The sequence below is a fragment of the Eretmochelys imbricata genome, chromosome 11 (genome assembly GCF_965152235.1).
Source record: "Eretmochelys imbricata isolate rEreImb1 chromosome 11, rEreImb1.hap1, whole genome shotgun sequence".
Classification (NCBI taxonomy): domain Eukaryota; kingdom Metazoa; phylum Chordata; order Testudines; family Cheloniidae; genus Eretmochelys; species Eretmochelys imbricata.
In genome coordinates this window covers 65,898,269-65,923,065 of record NC_135582.1, presented here as the reverse complement: position 1 = coordinate 65,923,065, position 24,797 = coordinate 65,898,269, and the positions used below count along the sequence as shown (strand labels likewise).

The following is a 24,797-nucleotide window of genomic DNA, read 5'->3' as shown; positions in this document are numbered from 1 at the left end:
CTAGCTGATTTAGGAGCCCAAGTCTGTCAATGGGATTAAGACTCATAAGTCACTCCGCACTTGAACCTGCTCCCATTAAAGTCAGTGGAAAAACTCCCATGTTACCCTGGATGACAAAGCAATAACCCTAATTTCTCATTGTTCCTGTTCTTCTAGTGACCTCTTTTAACTTGGAAGCGCTCAAGCTCTTCAGCGAAGCTTGTTCATACCCGCCCACCCGTATGCTAAAATCCTAAACTGTCAAAAGTCATGGATATTTTTTTAAAACTAAACATGAAAATCATGGAATCTATGACTCTTGTGGCAGCTGTGACAAAGGCGAAGCCTTAATTACAGGATTTGCTATGCTACAGATTTCCATTAGAACCCTCGGCTCATACCTTACCTAGCTCTTTGAGCTGAAACTTTCTATGCTTGGCTTCACCCTAAAGGCAAACAGTTTTGGAAAGCTTGAGTCAAACATTTTTAGATATTATTGACTTAGGCAATCAGGACTTTTTCTGCTCTTAGAACATTATGAAGACTTGTCCATAACTTTAAAACTAGACTTCTGTGTGGCATTGTGACGCTTGGTGAACTTGAAAAACCCATGTAAAAGAATAAGGTAGAACCAATTTACAAATGTTTTGCGGATGCACAGCACAAACTGTTACTGTGGTTTAAGTTATGTAAATATCTGGGTCACTATGGAGCTGCCTGGAAAATGAATACACACACGTTCTACCAGATCATCACTTACCTTGCACACTGACGCACAGTGACATAAGGGCCTCACTCCCCTGCACTGGTTTTGTGCCTGGCAGTTCGTATCACATCAGGGAGAGAGCACCTCTCTGCTACCAGTCTCTGTAATTCATGACTGTGACGTTGAAAAGAAAAGAAAATTAGAATGGGGAGAGAGAGATTCTTTATAGAGCTTTCCATCCAGAGACACTCCTGTCCTCTTGAGCTAAACACTTGTGCTTTGTGATCTTGCTGGAAGTCCCTCATAGCCATTGTGGCCTTTACAATAACTGATAGCTGCCTATCACTTGTTCTACATGTGTCTGGTGGCCACATGCATTAGACTGTACTTTGCTACCGCAACAGGTATTCCTCTGTTTAGGGCTTCTCTACAGGGTGCATTAGACCACACTAGAGGGCTGTAAATTCTAGTGTATATTAACTGGACCTCATGGATCCTGCTGGCATGTACAAGACGTTCCTGAAGAAGCTGTAATGTAGTCCTGTTTCACGCAGTGCTATGTTAACATGCACCAGGGGACTTCTAGCGCAAGCCAGCTACTGCGCAGTACGCTCCTGTGAACTCGAATTTACAAGCCTCTAGTGCAGGCTGGACACCATGTGGACAAGCCCTTTGATTATCTGTCTATCTCTGAACCCCTCACTCTTTAATGTATTTATTTTATATTTATGTATTTAAGTAATCTGCCCCAGGTCATACAGGCAGTCAGTGGCAGAGGAGGTATCAGAACTCTGATCTCCTAAGTCCCAGGCAGGCACCCTAACCACTGAACCATCCTTCCTCTCCTGATTCATTGCTCCCCAAGGACCTCTTTCATATGCCAAAAGAGCACGGAGCTTGAGAACAATTACAGCCTTTTCATGTGTTCCTGGGTAAATTAGACATGTTTAAAACAGCGTCATGATTTTTTTTAATGCATTGACTTATTAAACACTCAACAAAGGGTGTTCGGGTCGAAGGCACAGAGCTAACATGGCATGGTGACAACTTGACTCTCACTCTGGGCTCTTGCTGTCAACATACAACTGCCATGATCTGTTGTAATTTTAGCTGGGGAAAAAAATCCGACTCTTGAAACCAAAATGTGTTTCTCTCACCCACTCCATTTCTACGATATCTAGGCTCATTGAATTATGCTAATAACCTGTTTCGTACTTTTTTCCACCTATTATCCATCGGCATACTCTGAGTGTTTGACCAGTTTGTCCTGTTCCATAAACCACGACAAGTTTCTCAATTAAAAACAAAAGCTAGTATGGAATAGGTAACTATGGTTACCGGTGCTGTGGATGTCTAAGAAATGTGCAGACACCTAATGGCAACAGAGTTTGGAAGTTCAAGGCTTTAATTTAGTCAAGAACTCTTGAATCAGGGTACTGAAAGTATTTAAACTACATCAAAGACATGTTGTGATCCAATAGCGTAGCTTCTACGAGGTACCTGGATACTGGCCCTGCTCAGAAAACGCAAAAAATAAACCAGAGTAAAATATTTGTACCCTCATCCCTGTTCTCTGTAGAACGCATAATTGTCTGTGGAATGGAATAGCTTGTCCAGATGACAGATCCATGGGAAACAGCTCCTTCCATGTCCCACTCTGTATAATGCACATGGGTATACTAAAGTACTGGCTTTCAAGCAGTAGGACTTCATGGGGCAACCCATCACCCACACTAAAGCATTGAGAGGCACTTTCCAAAGAACTCATAAGTAAGGAGTGCAATATCTTCACATTCCTGAAGGGAGCTTCAGTAAGCAGCTGAATATTATTGAATAAGCTGTTAGCCACAACTCAGAGGATTTGGGGAGGGGGGCACTTTAATAAGTACATTTACGGTTAGGGCAAGTTACAGTGGCCCACCTATAATGTTGACCTGAAGGGGCCACTAAGTGAAACTTCACTTGGGTCTTAATTTGATGAGAATATGGGGTAATATGGATCTTCTTTATTGAACCAAAAATGCTTTTATAAAATGCGCATCCTGGGGTCTAAAGGTCCCATTTCAACTGTTCTCAGGGACAAATAGAAATATTTTTGTGTAATGCAAATCTGATGTCCCCCAGTTGTTATCTTCATTGCTGTAGTGCCTAAGAGCCCTCGTCATGGATCAGGGCCCCATTACAGTAGGCGCTGTAAAAACACACAACAAAAAGGTGGTCCCTGCCCCAAGGAGCTTACAGTCTAAGTTGTATGATTCTCATCTGTACACACAAGTTAACCAGCAACAACATAGCTTTTGTGTACTCAACAGGCCCTGCCAAAGGGTAGGACAGGCTAAATGTCATATAAAATTCTTTAGCTGTCCTAACGTCTCCCATAGGTGGGCCTCAGGATGGGCAGAATCTATTCCCATAGGAAAGAATTATTGTTTTATATATTTTATAGTAATAATTTGCATTATACCCTGACATCTGGGCAATGTCACATCGTAAAACCCCGCCAGTTTATAACAGCACCCCAGGAGTGGGAATGGTAATCCCCCGGAAGGAAATCAGAAAGAATAGACAAGACAGTGTTGTAGATTAGAGAGGAAAGATGTGTTTTGTGGTTAAAACTTTGGACTGGGATTCTGGAGCTCTGAGTTCAGCTCCCACCTCTGTCACAGACACCTTGTGATTTGGGCACATCACTTAATCTTTCTGCTCCTTCTGTGTAAATGGGAATAATGATACTTTGTGTATTTAGATTGTAACCTCTATGAGGCAGGGACTGTCTCTTACTATGTACATGTGCCATAGTACATAGGACAGTGGAGCCCTGGACTTGGGTGGGGCTTTTAGATCCGTCTGTCAATGGCTTGTCTAGGAATATGCGCCTTATACAGTACTTTGAGTGCTAACAAACTCAAGCTCTGAATGCAGTACCAGAGAGAACTGTGACAGCTGGAGACCAGCAACAAGAATGCCCTGTCTCCAGTCCACATTCAGACACTGTTAGTACAATCACCTCAATGGATCTCCATCATCAGCTGCAAATAGGTCATTAGTATTCTCAGGATGGCAAGCTGTTATCATCAGAACTTTGTCAGGGAAGTCAGATAAACAGTTTGCATGCTCGGGCTCACCAGCTCACACCAATGACATTCCTCCTACAAAGTTATCCCTCTTCCAGAAGGTGGTTGCTGGGATCCTTTAGGTCTGTGCTGGCTGTTGCAGGTTGTGCATTACAATGAGGGTCTTGTACGGAAAGTCAACAACATACATACAGAGACTCTAAACTCTTAATGCATGTATTCCTTCTACTGAGCCCTCACAAACAAGTAGTGCATTGTTATTGGGGGCCAGAAATAGTGGGGGAATTTTGCGAGTCAGTGAAATCCTGAGTCAGAATACTTACTCTGTTGTTTGAAGTCTGCACTCTGCCATACACTTACTGCAACCCAGAGAAGGCTGGACTTGTATCTGTTAATCTGGAGGTTGCCTTATTAATAGGCTGCACACATCATCGATTTTTAATTAATTTCTAAAGAGACAGAGGATAACTACTGCAGCCCACGGACATCTCTGTACTTATTGCAGTCCACATCTCTATTGATCGTCTGCCTAAGGAGCAGAAGTAATCCATTTTAAATACACTTCTTGGAGAGAGTGTATGCACTACACAATATACCGTCCCAATTGTAGTTGTGTTGGCAAGAGGTCAGTGGTAGCAGGGAGGGGGCGGATAACACATTGGTTAGTAGTCTACTGGCCATGTGAGGAGTTGAGCCTTTTATACATGCTTAATGTTTTAGGAAAGCCAGGTTTTCTCACTTGTAACTGTGGAGTATTAAGAAAGCACTGGTAAGAAAGCAGCCTCTGCATTTGGCCCTGGTGAGACTGCTGCTGGAATACTATATCCAGTCCAGGTGCCCACAATTCAAAAAGGATGTTGATACGTTAGAGAAGGTTCAGAGAAGAGCCATGAGAATGATTAAAGCATTAGAAAACCTGCCTTATAGTGAGAGACTCATGGAGCACACTCTATTTAGCTTCACAAAGAGAGGGTTAAAGAGTGACTTGATTCCAGTCTATAAGTATCTACATGGGGAACAAATATTTAATAATTGGCTCTTCAGTCTAGCAGAGAAAGGTATAACATGATCCAATGGCTGGAAGCTGAAGCTAGACAAATTCAGATTGGAAATAAGGTGTAATTTTTTTAACAGTGAGGATAATTAACCGTTGGAACAATTTGCCAATGGTCGTGGTGGGATTCTCCATCACTGATGATTTTTAAATCAAGACTGGATGTTTTTTTCTGAAAGATCTGCTCTAGCAATTTTGGGAGGAAATCTTAGGGCCCGTGTTAAACATAAGGTCGGACTAGATGATCACAATGATCCCTTCTGGCCGTGGAATCTGAGTCACAGCTGCATAGTTAAAGTTGCATTGAAATTCCTTTTTGAAGACTTATTTTGCCCACCTAACTTTTCAGAGGAAGGCCCAAGTGCTATTACAATTGCAGAGATTAATGTAAGGGAGGACAAAAATGAGATACAAATCTTTCAAATGGAAAGTGCTCAGATATGAACCATCTCGAAAAGTACCAAATAGTTCTCATGAGTATTTGACCATCTGTGGCTTTAAAACTGAATGCCCTACAATCTCCAATATTCAGAAATAGGAAGATTCTTTTATATATTCTCATGTGTAGCACAGGTTATTAGGATTATGATTTTTGAAACAAAGTTACATATTAACCATCTTTGTTATAATAAATTACATTGCTTCCAGGCACTTAACTTTAATCAGTTGGCAATGAGTGTTAATTGACTGGCAAGAAAACTTTGGGTTACTAAGAAGTTAGTACTTAAAGGCCTTGTTTACACTAGGAAATGTTGCCATCATATGTTAGCAATGGTTGCATCTGAACCAGTGCTGAGCATACTTCAGAGAAGGACAAGCCATTCTCATTCCAGTTTCACCTAGCTGTTATTAAACCCTATTGTTAAAAGCCTAACCTACAGGGTCCAGGCATTGTAGTGTAACTATGGAACAGCTTCATCAAACTGGAAGGAAACATGCTGCAGGGCTCCTTGGTCCCTTTCTCACACTGGAATCCCCAGTGGCTTCTGCCTTGCTTTCTCCTCTACTTGCATTGATGGTGTTGGAGAGAAAACGGCCTTTAAAGAGCACCTGGTTGGTGCTACCGTTATAAGCCCTTGTGAGTAATACGACATGGCAGAACAAGCACAGAGACATCAAACTCCAAGTGGTTTAGCAGAGAGCTAGAGAATTACCTCCTACCCAGAAGTCCTTACTTCACTAAATTTCTTCTACAGCCTCTCCCAATCATTTCTGGTAACTGGAGAACCAAGAACCATTTGGTTATGTCTTCACTGTGATTGGCAGCCTGCCTCTGCCCACCCCCCACTCACTCCATCCCCCCTCCTTCTTTTGCTCGCTCTCCCCCACCCTCACTCACTCACTCATTTTCACTGGGCTGGGACAGGAGGTTGAGGTTCAGGCTCTGAGGTGGGCCAGGGATGAGAGGTTTGGGGTGCAGGAAGGGACTCCGGGCTGGGGGGTGGAGCAAAGTGGTTCGGAGTGTGGGAGGTGGCTCTGAGCTGAGGAAGGGGGTGGGGTATAGAATGGGTACAGGCTCTGGGCTGGGGGTGCAGGCTCCAGGATGGGGCCAGAAATGAGGGGTTCAAGGTGTGGGAGGGGACTCCGGGCTGGGACAGGGGGTTGGGATACAGGCTCTGGGATGGAGTTTGGGTATGGGAGGGGGCTCAGGGCTGGGGCAGGGAGTTGAGGTGTGGTAGGGGGTGTGGGCTCTGGGAGGGAGGTTGGGTGTGGGAGGGGACTCAGGAGAGGGTGTGGGGTGCAGGCTCTGGGAGGAAGTTTGGGTGTGGGAAGGGGCTCAGGGCAGGGGCAGAGGGTTGGGGTGTGGGAGTGGGTTTGGGTGCAGGCTCCAGGGGGCTCTCAACTCAGGGGGCTCCCCGGAAGTGGCGACATGTTCCTCGGCTCCTAGGCAGAGGCATGGCCAGGCGGCTCTGTGCGCTGCCTCCATCTGCAGGCACCACCCCCATAGCTCCCAATGGCCATGGTTCCTGGCCAATAGGAGTGGCGGAGCCAGCACTCAGGACGGGGGCAGCGTACGGAGCCTCCCTGACTACGCCTCCACGTAGGAGATGAGGGACATATCGCCACTTCCGGGGACTTGTGCGGAGCCAGGTAGGGACCCTGCAAGCCCCACCAACCGGAATTTTAACGACACCTGGCAACCCTATTCCCAGCAGAGGAAGGGAATACAATTTTTAGATTCCTAATTTGTGTGTCATACTATTACTGCCGTTTTACACATTTATACCTCATATACAGACCTCTCTGGGGTGGGACAAGCAGTAAGAGATGAATGGCACACTGAAAAACAATGAAGGGAGAGAAATGTTTCACCAGGACAGTGGGACAAACTCCTCTTCAAAGAAGTGCCACAGGATCTTCAATGTCCATCCACAGCAGACACGTTGGCTTTAAAGGTCTCATCCCCAAAATCTCCAAGCAGTAAAGGGGACAAATCTGCCTTGGGCGAATGAAGGGCTGAAATGAAACTGCTAAAACTGAAACTGATGGTTTCTGGGCATTTGGACATTTCAAAGTCAATATGTACTTTGTTTCGCTTCTGATTTTTTCCCCTTCCAGCTCCATCATTCTCTCTTTATGAATCACATGCCATTCTGGAGTAGCTTCATGCCCAGCCTGCATATTCTTTGAAACTGGCCAATCTAAAGTTTTATCTCCCTGGTTACTTATTTATTTCCTTTCCATATTATTTCCTTGCCCCATTTTGTCCAGTTCTGTTTTAACTCCTTTAATTTTGTATCTCATTGAGGCTATGTCTTCACTGCAGAATTGACTTGTTGTCTATGCTTCGGCTAACTCAGGGGGAGTTAACTTATCTTGTGTGACACAGGCACGCTGGAAAAGAACACTTGAGCAGCATGGAGCAATTGTGTTAACTGTTGATGAGTTGTGCTAATTTGAGCTATCACCTGTACCTGCTTCTTGAGCCGGCCAACTTGAGTTAAAAGCACCATCACGCTCGAGTTAAGGCTTTTTGTGTGGGGGTGGAACTCAAATTCAGGGCAAAATTACAACTCAAATTAACTCTGCAGTGAAGACAGGCCCTCAGAGAGCAGGGAGGAAGGACATGTGCTTTAGAATAACTAAGTCCTTCTCTTCCTCCATGCAGAGGAAATCCAGCAAGGAGGACATTCTCTTCACCCACATACAGCCTGATGGGTGAAACCACCCCCAACTTGAAGGCCAGGGGTCAGGCTACAGTGCCGAATCCCCAGCCTCCACGGTAGCTCACTGAACAGTAGGCATTTTCAGAACACCTTAGCAACTGATCTTGTGGAAGAATTGCATAATGCAGGCTGTAAATCCCCAGTTCGATTGTACCTGCCAATTGGATTTAATTCTTTTATCATCCCTCACTATCTCCGCTCTGTGGGAATGGCCCGGAGGTCTAGTTTCATCGACAGAACCACATAGCAAATCATATTTCTGCCGTGAATGAGTCTTTTTAAAAAATCCTGGGCAGTTGAGTCAATATATTGCAGAGCAACTTCAGTTCTTCCTCCCCATAGTTATCTCAGGGAGTTCCCACAACCTAGATGATGCCCCAGTTGCTTCTGACAACAAAAGGTGCCTCTCTCCCTTGAAAGTGTATTCAGCTTTCGCCCTAGGTAGAATTATACGATATTTTTAGTGGGGAAAGGGGAGGAGAGATGATCATTTCAAGCTGTCTTTACTGATGATTTCTGTTTTTAAGCAAGCTTCAAGTTATTAAGAAGAAAAGAAGATGATGTACTCCTGCCAGCTCTGCAGATTAAAATCCATGAGGTCCTACGTTGGCTTGAAATTTCCTAGCTTCATGCACCTGTTTGATGATTCTGCTGCATGGTATGGCTGTGGTAAGCCGAAGTTATTATCAGAATAAGTCAGGCCTCCCTTGACTTCCTTTAGCTTCCTAGGGAGAGTCAGATCAACATTCTCTCTCCTCACCATTCCACTTTGCGAGAAGTTAATATTTGTACTCAAGAGTAGAATACTAGTCACACTGAGAACAAAAGAATGACCTTACATGGTTCATCTAGCCCAGTATTACTGTCTTCCAACAATGGCCAGTGCCAGATGCTACAGAGGAAATGAACTGAATTTATCGAGTGATCCATCCACAGTCGTCCATCCCAGCTTCTGGGAGTCAGTGGTTTTGGGACACCTGGAACAGGGAAGTTATTACAGCACATCTGCTCACTTGTAATACTGTGAAGAATAAGTACAGCTTTATTTAAAATAATAATAAATTGCCATGGAGAATTAGGCCGCCGATCCTGCAAATGCTTATGCACATGTTTGACTTTACATGCATAAGTAGTCCCATGAAGCTGACAAATTAAGCATATGAGTAAGGGAATGTCTACACACAAAAGTTCTACCATTTTAAACTATGGTGTTATAGTTAAAGTGGTACAACCCTGCTAGTATGGATATTGTTATGCCAGTATCAAAGTGCTTATACCAGCATAGCTTATTCCTGTCGGGAAGGGGAATAACTATACTGGTATAAGGCACCTTTATACTGGTATAAGTGTATATTAGGGCTGGTCCTGGTTTATTATAGCCACACTAAATCGCCCCTCTAACCATCATAGTTACACCAGTAGTCTTTCAAGTGTGGACTAGGCCTAAGAATTTGCAGGATTGGGGCCTCAGTAATTCAGGAAAGCACTTAAATACCTGCTTCAGTTCATCCCTTTTAATTATCCCAGAGTGCACTTTGACTTCAGTGCAACTTAAGTACATGCTTCAGTGCTCTCCTGAGTAGGAATGCTGTTCTGAACTGGAGCCTTACATTGTCACACAAGCGCCTTATGGAAGCAGACTTCAGACAGAGCTCTTTTGAAATCGAAGCGTTTGACTTTTCCTAAGCAACTTGCAGCAACTGTGAAAGACTGAAAGAGTGCTGAACGGGTGATCCTTTGAAAAGTACAAAAAGGTACCCAAAAAAATCAAATAAAAATGTCTGAACAGCCCAGACTTGCAACATCTCGATCACGAGCTGTACAAAATACAGCTCTGCTCAACAACTGCCCTCAGGAACTGGGAGACAAATGATAGCTACAGAAAGTAATGCTCGGCGATAAAGTAAAAAAACAGCAAAGGTGCCCACCTCTTGAAGGCAAGGAATCTCAGGGGACAAATGTATAACTCAGGGTTACATCTGAGAAGCTCAATTTTATTTCTTTGAAAAGATCTCCCTCTACATACTTTTACTTCCACGCAGTCCTTGGCTACCCTGCTTTCTGGATGCCTACGTTAGCAGCAGCCCTAATGCTTTATGAACCTATTAGAGACTTTTCTGCCGCAATGCAGCACTTTATCTAACTCATGAAGCTGTTTCGTGTCTTAACTTCACCCCTGGAATTTTTGGACAAGAAGTCTCCTTTCTTCTGTCCCAGGGTGCTTTTATTTGTTACAAACGCGTTGTCTAGTGGTCCTCTCATTTTCTGTTATGCCAGTTTTCTCACAGAAGGATACTGATGAATCAGAGCTGAGGGCTCTGAGTTGCAGTCTGTTTGAGAGCTCAGAGACCCCAGCAAACAATCCCTAACCAATGTGAGAAAGGCCTCTTATTCTGAGCCTGTATAATGGACCATGCTCTGCTCTGAGTTACACCTAAGCTACCCTGCTGGAGTCATGGATATTGCACAGGGGGTTACTGAGAGCAGAATTTGGCCCATTCAAACTACACGTATGTTCTTGTATTTAATTATAAGAGACATTTTCAAAAGCGCAAATGGCAGATGGAGGCCTGTCACTGACTTTTAATGGGAGTTAGGCACCTACGCACCATTCCTGCTTTGGAGTCTCCCAGTGTCCCTTACCTGTCTGCCTTCCTTCTCAGTAAAACCACCTTATCTTCCTACGAGCCTGATCCTGCACCTCTGAAGGCAATAGGAGTTTTGCTGTTGTCTTCTATGGAGCAGCACCAGGCCCTCTGCAAGGTTAGTAAAGCTCCTGGTTAATGTATGGTGCTATGTACGTGATTCTATGTAGTGTACTATGCACTCTATAGGCAGAGCCCTCCTAGTATTAGACTTGGCTTAGATTATTCAGCAAGGCCGTCAGAATGATGCAGTAAAGTCTAATATGGCAGAGGACTCTACCGCCATAGCAGTCTCTCTCGGCTAAACGAGTCCAGACCTGACCAAAATCACTCCCGTTCAGCTTTAACTTCCCTTCTGTCTCTGGGAGGCCTGTACAGGAGGTGAGGGTCTCCTAAGCGTCAGCCCTGGATGAGGGGAAGGTGTGTGTGGTGTACTGAAAACTGTTAAAATTATAAGCTGTCACTTTAAATGGTAGAGGGCTTCCTGGTCCGACTTGCAGGCTAGAGGGCTCTGATCCAAGTGTGCAATCTGGCTGCTCAGCAGTTAATCTGCAAAGAGCCGGCCTAGAACAAGCTGGCTTGAGTTGTGCCTCTCTACCTTAGGGAGCAGCCTGTTTTGTCACTTTGTTTTTGAGCGTTAGGGTTCTAAGGGCTTGTCTAAGTAGAGAGATAATGCACCGCAAACTGGGGTGCAAATCAACAGCAGCACTAGCATGGGATGCACTAATTGGCTTTGTGGCCCCTGCTGCTGTACATTAAAAGTTCCCTCCTGCACTGATATACTCTGTTTGAACTGGGGAACAGGTCAACGTGCACAATGGACTTTCTAGTGGCCCTGTACCAGGGTCCACACAGACAGTGATTGCGCAGCAAGCGAGTGCAACGTAGATTTACAGCTCAGCTTGCCACACACTAACTCCCTGTCTATAGAAGCTAGGGTGACCGTATTTCCCAAAGTGAAAATGGGACACCACATGGGGCTGGCCTGAACTCCTCCCCTGTGCAGGGCTGGCCTGAGCCACCTGGCATTGCTGCTAACCCAATCCCCACCGCCTGAGATGGCCGCCCAGGGCTGACAGCTAGAGCCCTGCTACACGATCGTCAGTTGGCAAGAGCAAATGCCCAGTTTTGCCAAAAAAAAGTTGTGATATCTGAGACAGGGCTTAAAAGGGGGATTGTGTATGATCACCCTAAGACAAGCCCTAAGAAATAAAGTAGTGTTATATTGCCACCTGCCAGCAAGAGTATTTAACCTTTTTCACTAACTTCTCTGTTTGTATGCTGTGACTATACCAGCTTGAGAAAGAGTTTGCAGCCAGGGGGGCTGTTAAGGTTCAAACCAAGCCTGAGGAGCTGTCAGGAGGAGAGATGTTTGACCTGTGGAATGCCTGGGAGCCCCAGCAAACTCACCAGGCATCCCCATCAGATGCAGAGCTCCTAAGGGGCTCAGGAGAAGCACTGGCCCTCTCCATTCCCAACCAGTCTTGTCTACTAGGACCCCACTTTGGTGGAGCTTATAAGGTTCACAGATGAATCTTCTCTTCGGAGCTCAGCAGCTAGAGAAGACCTTTATGTTGCAGGGTTCCTAAGCTCTGTTGGAGCAGTACAAATTCTTCTTCTAAAATCCTCCCACTCTCCCCCCTGTCTGTGACCTACTCAGCTGCTCATTGGTCTTATCTTATTGAAGTCCCAAGATTTCTGGACAGCCATTTATGCAGTATATTTACAAAATGAAGAATTTTATGAAGCATTTGGACTCCTGCATAATCAAACAGTAAAAGAGTCCTTGGCTATATACAGTATATTATATTTAGACTTGGAAAGATTCAATTTTTATCGATAAATGTCGATTTCACCTTGCACACTCAAACCGACAAAAAATAATAATGGAAATTTACAGATAGGCAAAGTAAGAAAAATACTGCCCAAGAACTTAAATTAGAGACTGTCATTAAATCATTATTGTCTGACGCTCCCATAATTTTCTGCAACTGTGAACATTTAAATCATGCTTAAAAATGCTTTTAAGCTTAAAAAATGCTTAATACACAAATTCCGTGCAACTGTGAAAATGTAACTCACTTAAAATTAAAGAAGCTTAAAAATAAACATCAATATTATCCATCAAAATTATCAAAAAATAAACGTGAAATTCTGCAAAGCCTAAGTATATTTAATGTTATATATGTGTGAGTAAAGACGAGGTGTAGTACAGGTTATTATCTCTGTATGTGGTTATTATACTGGGTTAGGATGAGGGGTATGATTATTATAAATAGCAGGCCGATCCTTATTCATGCTAACATTCAAAAATGGCTTACTAAACTTATCTGTGTCCCAACTGTGTGCAGTGTATGTTTAACTTCTTACTGGCATTAACTGCTGATTCAGAGAGTGATTGTATGTTAGTGGATCCTGTTAGTAATTGCACTTCCAATGATCTCCTCAGTGAGGAAACCATTGCAGTGAAGAGGTTTTGATGATGGGTTAGTCAGAGCTGATCCTAACATCTGTAGGAGGTTAATCTGGGCATAAGGATCGTGGAAGCAACCACGGTTTATGTTTTAGCCTTTTTAGCATCTTCCCCTTTAATGTCTAATCATAAAAATCACACCTTTTAGCGAATTTTCGGGTACCAGTGGAGACACAAACCCGCAGGCCTCTGTACAATCCTGTCCAGTCAAATTATATTCTGATGGCATTTTGCAGTCCTCATTTGGAGGGGGCTGATAATGATAGGTGTTGAATTTCAGTGTTCTCATGGACAGCAGACCAGAACATTCTCAGGATCAGGCTTTTAATGTAGTTTTTTAGAAATCAGTCTCCCTCTCCCCGTTGGAAGGGTGTCTCATAGCTCTGTCAATGTATCTCACATAAAATATTCGTTTGATATTTGACCATAAATCTACTGGGTGCTGTTGACACCAGCTGTGAAATGCAGATTCATTTATTTTTTATCGCAATATGCCTGCATCTTATACACAGGTTAAACGTACATATATAAGACTGCTCCTGCCAGGTTTGAGAAGGTCTTCAGACGATGTTTCCAGCATAATATATGTTTAAAAGGTGCTGTGGCAATGACCACAGGTTTCTCCCGTCCCTTCCCTCCATTGTTGCGCTTTGTTTATATTATACATGGCCCACTATGCACAGCCCTTGTTAATCGGATGCAGAGGAAAATCAATATGTTGTTTAACTTGGATATTCCCAAAAGCACATGCAATCCTGGAGGTTGTGAATCTGCAAAAGGAACTTCATGCTGCCAAGAGGATCTACCCACATGACTATTTTTGCAGGATTGGCTCCATGAATCTTTTTTCAGGTAAACCTCTCATTTGAAGTTATTATTTGGAGTTTTGCCCAAATAAGGACTTAAGGAGTGATCCCAGGGTGGTGGAGGTTTGGATGCTTTTCCTCTAGTTCACAAAATTAAGGCCATGTTGTAAGATGTGTAAGCGGAGAAGGGATTAAACAGGTGCATATGGAGTCCTCCGTTTTAGGGAACGTTGTTGTAGCAAAAATGTACAAGAAAGAAGATGAGTATGGGAAACTGCATGGAACTTGGAGGGAAGAGCACAGGTTGCAAGTTGCAGGAAGAGTTTAGAGGTTGCATTGGAAAGTGAGGTTGCAGTTGGAGCATCTCTGAAAATAATTCTCTTAATAATGAGCCAGTTCAGTTTCAGAAACACGGAGTCCTCTCAAGTTATTACCTAGCACAGGGTACACGAAACAACAAGAAATATATAAATTCACAGCCTTATCGGGATTTCCTAAATTAAGGGTAACTTTTTAAGAGCATAAGAATGGCTATACTGTGTCACACCGGAAGTCCATCCTATCTTCCAACAGTGTCCAGAAACAGATGCTTCACAGGGAGTGAACAGAACAGGGTACTTTATTGAGTGATCCACCCCTGCTTGTCCAGCCCCAGCTTTTAGCAGTCAGAAATTTAGAGACACCTAGGGCATGGGGTTGCGTCCCTGACCATCTTGGTTAATGGCCATTGATGGACCTGTCCTCCATGAACTTATCTCATTCTGTTTTGAACCCAGTTACACTTTTGGCCTCCACAGTTTCCCAAGGTAACTGTTCCACAAGGTGATACAGCAGTGCATAAAGTGCTTGCTTATGTTTGTTTTAAACCTGCTGCCTGTTACTATGATTGGGTGGCCCCTGGTTCATGTGTTATGTGAAGGGGTAAATCACACTTCCTTATTCACTTTCCTCCATACCGTTCATGATTTTATAGACCTCTGTCATGTCTCTTCTCTGTCCTCTCTTTTCCAAGAAGAACATTCCCAGTCTTTTAAATCTCTCCTCATATGGAAGCTGTTCCATATCCCTAATAATTTTTGTTGCCTTTCTTTGTACTTTTTCCCATTGTAATATAGCTTTTTTTAAGTGGGGCAACCAGAACGGCATGCAATATTCAATGTGTGGGTGTGCAATGGATTTATGTAGTGGAATTATATTTTCTACCTTATTATCTAGCCCTTTCCTAATAGTTCCTAACATTTTCTTAGCTTTTTTGAGTGATTCAGCATATCTGAGTGATTCAGCATATGGATGTTTTCAGAGAACTATTCACAATGATGCCAAGATCTCTCTCTTGAGTGGTAACACCTAATTTCGACCCCATCATTTTGTAATTGTAGTTGGGATTATTTTTTTCAATTAGCATTACTTTGCATTTATCAACATTGAATTTCATCTGCCATTTTTCGCCCATTCACCCAGTTTTGGGAGATCCCTTTGTAACTTTTTGCCGTCTCCTTTGGATCTAATTATCTTGAGTAACTTAGTATCATCTGAAAACTTTGCTACCTCACTGTTTACTCCTTTTTCCAGATCATTCATGAATATGTTGAACAGCACTGGTCCCAAAACAGATCCTTGAGGGATGCCGCTTTTAACCTCTCTCCACTGTGAAAATGGACCATTTTTTCCTATCTTTTAACCAATTACTGATCCATGAGAGGACCTTCTCTCTGTAACTGCTTACTTTGCTTAAGAGCCTTTAGTGAGGGACTGTGTCAAAGCTTTCTGAAAGTCCAAGTACACTATATCCACTGAATCCTCCCTGTACATATGTTTGATGACCCCCCTCAAAGAATTCTAAATAGATTGGTGAGGCATGATGTCCCTTTTCAAAAGCTGTTTGACTGTTCCCCAACATATTGTGTTCATCTATGCGTCTGACAGTTCTGTTCTTTACTATGGTTTCAACTAATTTGCCTGGTACTGAAGGTAAGCTTACCAGCCTGTAATTGCTTGGATCAACCCTGGAGCGTTTTATTAAAAATCGGCCTCACATGAGTTATCTGACAGTCATCGGATACAGAGGCTGATTTAAGTGATAGGTTTCCATATCACAGTTAATAGTTCTGCATTTTCATATTTGAGTTCCTTCAGAATTCTTGGGTGAATACTATCTGACTAACCTGGTGACTTACTGTTGTTTAATTTATCAGTTTGTTCTAAATCCTGTTCTATTGACACCTCAATCTGGGACAGTTCTTCATATTTGTAACCTAAAATGAATGGCTCAGATGTGGGAATCTCTCTCACATTGTCTGCAGTGAAGAACGATGCAAAGAATTCATATAGCTTCTCTGCAACAACCTTGTCTTCCTTGAGTGCTCCTTCAGCACCTCGATCACCCCCTGTCCGCACCAATTGTTTACCAGAGTTCCTTCTTCTGATATACTTTAAAAAATTCTATTAATTTTTGTGCCTTTTGCTAGTTGCTCTTCACATTCTTTTTTGGCCTTCCTAATTATACTTTTACACCTGACTTGCCAGAATTTATGCTCCTTTCTATTTTCCTCAATAGGATTTGACTTCCGATTTTTAAAAGACGTGTTTTTGTCTCTGACTGCCTCTTTTACTCCATTTAGCCACGGTGGCATTTTTTGGAACTCTTACTTTTTTTTTAAAAAAAAGGGGTATACATTTAGTTTGAGTCTCTATTACGGTGTTTTTTAAGAGTTTCCATACTGCTTGCAGGCATAGCACTCTCGTGACTGTTCCTTTTGATTTCCATTTCATTTTCTGTTTCCTTTTGATCTCCTCATTTTTGTGGTGTTCCGCTTTGTTATGTTAAATGTTACTGTGGTGGGTTTCTTTGGTATTTTCTCCCCTACAGGGATGTTCAATTTAATTACGTTATGGTTGCTATAAGGTCAACCTCTTGGACCAAATCCTGTGCACCTCTTAGGACTAAATCCAGAATTGCCTCTCCCCTTGTGGGTTCCAGGACTAGCTGCTCCAAGAACCAGTCATTAATGGTGTCTAGAAATTTTATTCCCAATCTATATGGGGAAAGTTGAAATCCCCCATTATTATTGAGTTTTCTGTTTTCGTAACTTCTTCAGTCTCCCTGAGCACTTCACAATCACCATCACCATCCTGGTGAGGTGGTCAATAGTATATTCCTACTGCTATACTCTTATTATTCAATCATGGAATTTCTATCCGCATAGATTCTATTGTATAATTTGTTTCATTTAAGATTTTTACTATATTTGATTAGGTTTTTTTCATATCCAGTGCCATTCCCCCACCAGCGTGACCTACTCTGTCATTCCCATATATTTTTTATCCTGGTATTACCATCTTCCATGGATTATCTTTGTTCCACCAAGTTTCTCTGATGCCTATTATATCAATATCCTCAGTTAATACCAGGCACTCAAGTTCATCCATCTTAATATTTAGACTTCTTGCATTTGTATACAAGCACTGTCAATATTTAGTTGTCTGCCTTCATGTTGAATGGGAATCTTTTTTCATTTAACTGTTTCTCTTCAGTTCCTACCTCTACTTTTATCAACTTCTATCCACTCCTCTTTACTAGGCGATAGAGTATGCCCTTTAATAAATTCTCCCCTAAGACATACATCTCTCCAAACCAGGTGCTCCTCTGCACCTGTCAGCTTTTATTGTTGCTGTTGAAGCTGCTACTTCTGTATCCTGGAATGTCACTGGTACTGATCGATTGGATTGTTTTATACAGTATCACTTGATGGTTGGGTTCCAAGTGTTAGTACACAAGCTTGATCACGATACCATCTGAAGCAATCTGCCTTTTCATGACATGCTTGGTTCATAACCGTTTGCTCTGTGAGATTTATTTGTCTGTTTTTTCCACAGCTTTTGTTTTGATGTCAGAAACTCTTAATCCTTCAAAGTGTACAGTTCTGATGTTCAACCACCAGCAGCATTGATTTGTAATTGGCATGAGAGAGTGCTTGCTTCGACTAAAAGTACCTTTTAAAAATAATTCTGTTTGCTGTATGCCATATAGTCCCCATGTCCCTGTCCAAACTCTCTTCGTGTTGACTGCAGCAAAATATATTGCATTAAAAATAAAATAGAATTTATGCTGAGGCTCCCCCATGAGCCTTTCATAACCTTCTGTGTTGATTGCATTGAAACCGTCTTGTTAAAAGCGAAGTGCTATGGCTACTGGTTTCCTTTTCGCTGAAATACATTTCCAAGTGCCCCTTGGTGACTTCTGTCGAGGTGTCCCCTTTTTCTGTCTGCACAGGACTAGATTCGACCAAATTAAATTGAATAGTACCTTAACCTAGACCCAGACCCGTAGATATCCATAGGGCTAGTTGTGTAGCATCACAGTGTAAGGGAATCAGAATCTGGCCCATTATACTGAGTAATGTGCTTACTTCAATCACTGACTGTGACTCTTCAAATGATCATTTTACATGATACTACAGCTTCCAATATTTTTTTTCTAAACTACTGTGTATGTTATAGAGTTGATATATTAAAAGTTACCGTAAGGGTAATTGCCAGGCATGTAATTTCATCTGCAGGTCCCTATAATGACTGCTAATGTCATAAATTCCTCCCTACGAAATTACAGGCTTGTAACCCTCTCAGGGCATCTTGCATTGTCCATATAAGTACTAAGGCTAAGCTTTGGTGGTGATCTCAGTGCCACAAAGCCTCATGTAAACTCACATGCTGATCGCAGGCGCTTAGTCTGTCATCAGACTAAGTAAATGATTAGAGCAGATGCAGACCAGACAATTTGGGCATGTGTTACCGTATCTGTTAAGACACCTGGACGGCTTGTTAACAAAACTACTTGTAACAAAATGTATACACTCATAAAAGACATTGACCATTGATCTTATATCCAATTATAATGCAAGAGGTAAAGTTTTAATGGGGTTGGAAAAGCAACTGGATTGCAGCCAGAGGAACACAGAGTTGTTTTCCCCATAATTCACTAAGAATATTGAAAATTTATATCCAGCTCAGAGGCTTTGGGTATAGAACAGGAGCATTTTCTTGTAATTAGCAAGCTGGATTGGGCGTCAGGAGATCCGGAGTCAATTCCCAGCTCTGCCACAGACTCCTGTTGAGGCCTTGGGCAAATCACTTAATCTCTCTGTGCTTCAGGTTCCCTGTCTGCAAAATGGGGAGGATAATCCTTCCTTTCTCTATCTTGTCTATCTAGGTTGCAAGCTATTGATGGTGAGGACTCTCTCATTATGTACAGTTCTTAGCATCCATGTGGCTCTGAGCTCTCAGTACTATTTTATAATATAATAATAAGATAGTCTGTTTGTCAAGATATCATGGAAACAGGTTGCAAAAAGAGGGGGGAAATATGAAAAATATTTAAGGGTTTATTTGACTTAAAAGAAACGTTTTGTGTCCCCCAGGGAATGATGTACCTGGAAGAGAGGAGACTGGTTCACCGGGACTTGGCAGCCCGGAATGTCTTGGTAAAATCACCAACCCATGTGAAGATCACTGACTTTGGCTTGGCCAGGCTCCTGGAAGGCGATGAGAAAGAGTACAACGCTGATGGAGGGAAGGTGGGTGCATTCACGCCAGCAGTCCTACCTTGCTCTTTTGCGGGGGCCTTCGTTCATTCCAGTGCAAAGCTCTTGTTCTCTCTATTCTGTCCCTTGAAAAGGGTATAACTGAGTGCCACCATGGGCACTATGAAAAGCAAACTTCGCAGATGAAGGCTGAGATTTTCAAAAAGAGAAACTGAACGATAGGCTCCTGAATCCACATTTTGGTACAAGCCTCATTTTTCAAAAGTCCTGAGCGCACTAGAGCTGCCTTTGACCTCAGCGGGAGCTATGACTACGCACTCAGCACTCTGGGAAATCAGGGCCCAGTCCTGCAAGCTATTCCATTCTATTCAGTGGGACTCTGCAAGGTAGAGGGCTTGGCCTAAGATGAGCAGAACTGAGCAAAGCAGGATCGTGGCCGGGCTTTGTTCTTGTGTCTTCCATTTTGTGCTGCGTTTCTACTGCAGTGAAAACATCTGAAGTCAGTGCATTGCAGTTGTTCCAGTTTGTCATAGAATCATAGAATATCAGGGGTGGAAGGGACCTCAGGAGGTCATCTAGTCCAACCCCCTGCTCAAAGCAGGACCAATCCCCAACTAAATCAACCCAGCCAGGGCTTTGTCAAGCCTGACCTTAAAAACCTCAAAGGAAGGAGATTCCATCACCTCCCTAGGTATCATTGTAGGCTATTGCCAGCATTGAGTAGTTTGCAGGCTACTTTTTCTAGACAGATCCAGCAGCCACAAGGGAAGGGGGCAGGAGATGTTTACTTGTTGCATGTCCATTAAGGTTTTACATGTGGTTTCCAACAATCTGCCTGTTGGCTCACAGTCAAGGAACCGGCGCATGCTCTTCTCCTGTTCCTTGTTGCAGTGCCAACATTTGCTCAAGACATCTCTGAAAGGATGCAAAACGCTGGGGCATTCAGGAGATCTGCTGTGTGTAATTAAAACAGGCAGGTTTTAACCTTGACACCTGGGACACTTCCCTCTGTTCTTCCCATATTATTGCCCATTGCACCGCCACAGGTTTAATTCCATATCGCGGCTTACATAGACTCACCTCGACAAGACTTGATAAAGGCACCCACATAGAGGCATCACAGTTTTCCGGCGGTCCCAGACACACGTTCCAAGTGGTTATCCCTTACGCATCTTTGAAATGCCTCACCAAAAATGCTCATCTTAACTTGCCTTAGTCTCTCCTCCAATCCCAGAAAGTCCCTGGTGGGTCTATGTCTCTCCTCATCCCCTTTCCCAAATCCTTGGTCTCTCTGCTGCTTTACTTGTCTTACTCCCCCCCCCCCGTCATTTTCTCTGTTCGCTTATGCTGGTGGCTGACTAGAGACTGCTGCCATCCCCTGTTACTTCCTGGGGAGAGTGGTTGCCTTCCTACATGTCCTGCTGCTGAGTCCAACGATGCCATGAATAGGAATTGTGGGGAGACAGGCAACAGGGATACAGCTGGTGGGGCAAGAAGCATCAAAGAAACCAGCAGCAGGTCCGGGCGAAATTTTTTGATTAAAACTTTTTTTTTGGGGGGGGGGGGGGGGGGGCGGGGGGCGAAAAATGCAGATTCAGGTCAAACGAAACATTTCACTCATTCATGCAGAACTTGCCCAGGTGTTCTGGTAAAAAACAAAAAATCCAAAAATATCTCGACATTTCCGATTTTTATTCAAATGACTTTTCATTTTGAAATTTACTTCACTATTATTAAAATAAAACTTGAATTTTTTTAAAAGCAACACCAAACATTTCACTTGGGGTCGAACGAAATGTTTCGTTCAACCCAAAAAGGAAGGGATTTTTTTTTTTAACTTTTCCATTCACCAAATATTTTTTTTTTAAATTGGGTCAAGTGGAAACCCATTTTTCCCTGAAAAATTGGTTATTTGCACAGCGATAGTCAGTGGTTGCTTTCCTGCTCCCCAGCACCTCAAGGACCTTCTGGCAATGAGGATAGAGATTTGGCAGCCTTCCCTGACTCCTCCAGTTCCTCTGATCTCCCCTCCAGTGCTCTCTCTGCCCCTTCTCCACCCATTCCTTCCCGTGAAGGACAAAGGCAGCCTGTAGATTCTTCCTGCAGCTCTTAGAGGGTGTCCTGGACACATGGGTCCAAACACACTACAAATGCGATTGTTCTGCTTCTGAGAAGTATCGCTTCCCAACCCAGAAGTTGTTTGCATTTCAAAGCTTCACTGTAAGTTTGCTAAGGAGGGTTTAGGCAGCTGATGAATAATACAGCTCTGCTCCTGAAATTGTTCCTGTCTGGAAAAATCCTACAGAATGTAATAGACTTCTGCAGAAATTACATAGGTCTCTATAGAACTCAGTATGATTTCCTTTCTGTCAAGGCATTAAACCAACCTATAGAATTTAATAGAGAATGATATCCCGGCCATAAATATAGAGATAACAGTTCTCTAATCAACTACACAGGGTATTTTCACAATGCCGACCCATTTACTGCTTTATCCAGCCATTAAGATTTTACCAGGGCACCTGCAGTTGTAGGTTTATTTGGTGGGGAGGGTTTCCTTTCAGTGACATGCTCTATAGTTTCAAAAGAAGATGACCCTTATTTGGTAGGATATAGTGTATACCCTGAGGCTCTGCTCCTACAAGGCAATATTCATGTCACACACTGCCCATTTGAAGTCAGTTGGTGTTTTGGATGCAAAGAGCTTGCAGGATTGGACCCTTTACACACACACACACACACACACAAGTCCGGAAATGGAGAAGTTAAAATTCTCATCCCACTATTAACTCATTGTCTTGTAGCATTGTTGATGGCTATGTAGGTTGTTATGTATCTGCACTAGTGAGTGGCCAGGCTGCCCGTGCTTTGGTTTTACAAAACCTTGTCAAAATCAAAAGGGTTCCATTTTTTTCCAAACCACCTAAATTTTAATGATTCGGACACAATCGTTATACTGGCCAAACTGTTTTGATTTTATAATGTTAAATCCAGGGGTAACAAGGAACTGGTTGTTCCAATGTATCTGAACCACCAAAGCTTGGGTGCGGTGAAGGGTTTCTAATAGAAGGTTCTGCTTAGTTCTAACCTGAATACATGCTGTGACCCAAAATCTGTTCTGTTCTCTTTCATTGAAGCTCTTTACACCATTCCCATTACTATGATAGCTGAAAGAAAAGGAGTACTTGTGGCACCTTAGAGACTAACCAATTTATTTGAGCATGAGCTTTCGTGAGCTACAGCTCACTTCATCAGATACATACCGTGGAAACTGCAGCAGACTTTATATATACACAGAGAATATGAAACAATACCTCCTCCCATCCCACTGTCCTGCTGGTAATAGCTTATCTAAAGTAATCGTCAGGTTAGGCCATTTCCAGCACAAATCCAGGTTTTCTCACCCTCCACCCCCCCACACAAATTCACTCTCCTGCTGGTGATAGCCCATCCAAGGTGACAACTCTTTACACAATGTGCATGATAATGAAGTTAGGCCATTTCCTGCACAAATCCAGGTTCTCTCACTCCCTCACCCCCCTCCAAAAACCCACCCCCATACACACACAGACTCACTCTCCTGCTGGTAATAGCTCGTCCAAACTGACCACTCTCCAAGTTTAAATCCAAGTTAAACCAGAACATCTGGGGGGGGGGGGAGGAAAAAACAAGAGGAAATAGGCTACCTTGCATAATGACTTAGCCACTCCCAGTCTCTATTTAAGCCTAAATTAATAGTATCCAATTTGCAAATGAATTCCAATTCAGCAGTTTCTCGCTGGAGTGATTTATGCCATCATGTGCCAGCAATGCCCCTCTGCCATGTACATTGGTCAAACTGGACAGTCTCTACGTAAAAGAATAAATGGACACAAATCAGATGTCAAGAATTATAACATTCATAAACCAGTCGGAGAACACTTCAATCTCTCTGGTCACGCAATCACAGACATGAAGGTCGCTATCTTAAAACAAAAAAACTTCAAATCCAGACTCCAGCGAGAAACTGCTGAATTGGAATTCATTTGCAAATTGGATACTATTAATTTAGGCTTAAATAGAGACTGGGAGTGGCTAAGTCATTATGCAAGGTAGCCTATTTCCTCTTGTTTTTTCCTACCCCCCCCCCAGATGTCCTGGTTTAACTTGGATTTAAACTTGGAGAGTGGTCAGTTTGGACGAGCTATTACCAGCAGGAGAGTGAGTCTGTGTGTGTATGGGGGTGGGTTTTTGGAGGGGCGTGAGGGAGTGAGAGAACCTGGATTTGTGCAGGAAATGGCCTAACTTGATTATCATGCACATTGTGTAAAGAGTTGTCACTTTGGATGGGCTATCACCAGCAGGAGAGTGAATTTGTGTGTGGGGGGGGTGGAGGGTGAGAAAACCTGGATTTGTGCTGGAAATGGCCTAACCTGACGATTACTTTAGATAAGCTATTACCAGCAGGACAGTGGGGTGGGAGGAGGTATTGTTTTATGATCTCTGTGTATATATAAAGTCTGCTGCAGTTTCCATGGTATGCATCCGATGAAGTGAGCTGTAGCTCACGAAAGCTCATGCTCAAATAAATTGGTTAGTCTCTAAGGTGCCACAAGTCCTCCTTTTCTTTTTGCGAATACAGACTAACACGGCTGTTACTCTGAAACCTATGATAGCTAAGTGCCTGCTCTGCTTTTCATTACGTGTGTGCAAAATCACCAGGTCAGATTCCGTACCCCGAGCAACCCCACTGAAATCGAGACATGAAGAATTCCATGGGGTTGCACAGACTGTAAATCATTGCTACACTGGCTCTCTGAGGGCTCCTCGCATGTTAATGAGCACAGAATTTGGTCAAGTATTTATTGTTGTGAGCCTTAATTTTTTTAATTTTCTGACTTTGGGGGTTTTAAATTAGTAACTGAGAGAGGGAGAGAGAACTGGATACCTGGGTTTAGGACCCATTCATATTATTTTATTCGTTATTATTTTTTCTAACGTTCATGTATATTTTTGCTCCCAAGATGCCGATTAAGTGGATGGCTCTGGAATGTATACACTACAGGAAATTCACCCATCAGAGCGATGTTTGGAGCTATGGTAAATCTTCCATGTGACTGTGCTTAAGAATTCATCGCTTGTGAAATACATATCGTTCTTTTATTGCGTCACTGATGTTTATTTATCAACCCATATTTCCAAAAGGAGATAACTGTTACCTTGTGTTTCTTCTATTTTTAAAAAAATACGTCTAAATTGCATTGTTACCTGTCTTCTGTGTTATTTCCCTGCTCACTAAAATGTTATTTCCCTGCTCACAATGTCCCTGCCGGGTTGCCTGCCAGAAGCTCTGGTTTGGTAGCAGTTTGGCTGA

The 24,797-nt window shown here is 43.0% G+C and overlaps 1 protein-coding gene across 1 annotated transcript in view; it reads left to right on the top strand.

Annotated features, from left to right (window-relative positions):
- Nucleotides 1–24,797, top strand: part of ERBB4 (erb-b2 receptor tyrosine kinase 4) — a 589,315-nt gene that overhangs the window by 529,211 nt on the left and 35,307 nt on the right. The window contains exons 22-23 of the mRNA XM_077829473.1: nt 19,322–19,477; nt 24,448–24,523. Of these exons, the coding sequence (XP_077685599.1) occupies nt 19,322–19,477; nt 24,448–24,523 (232 nt within the window). The remainder of the gene's footprint in view (nt 1–19,321; nt 19,478–24,447; nt 24,524–24,797) is intronic.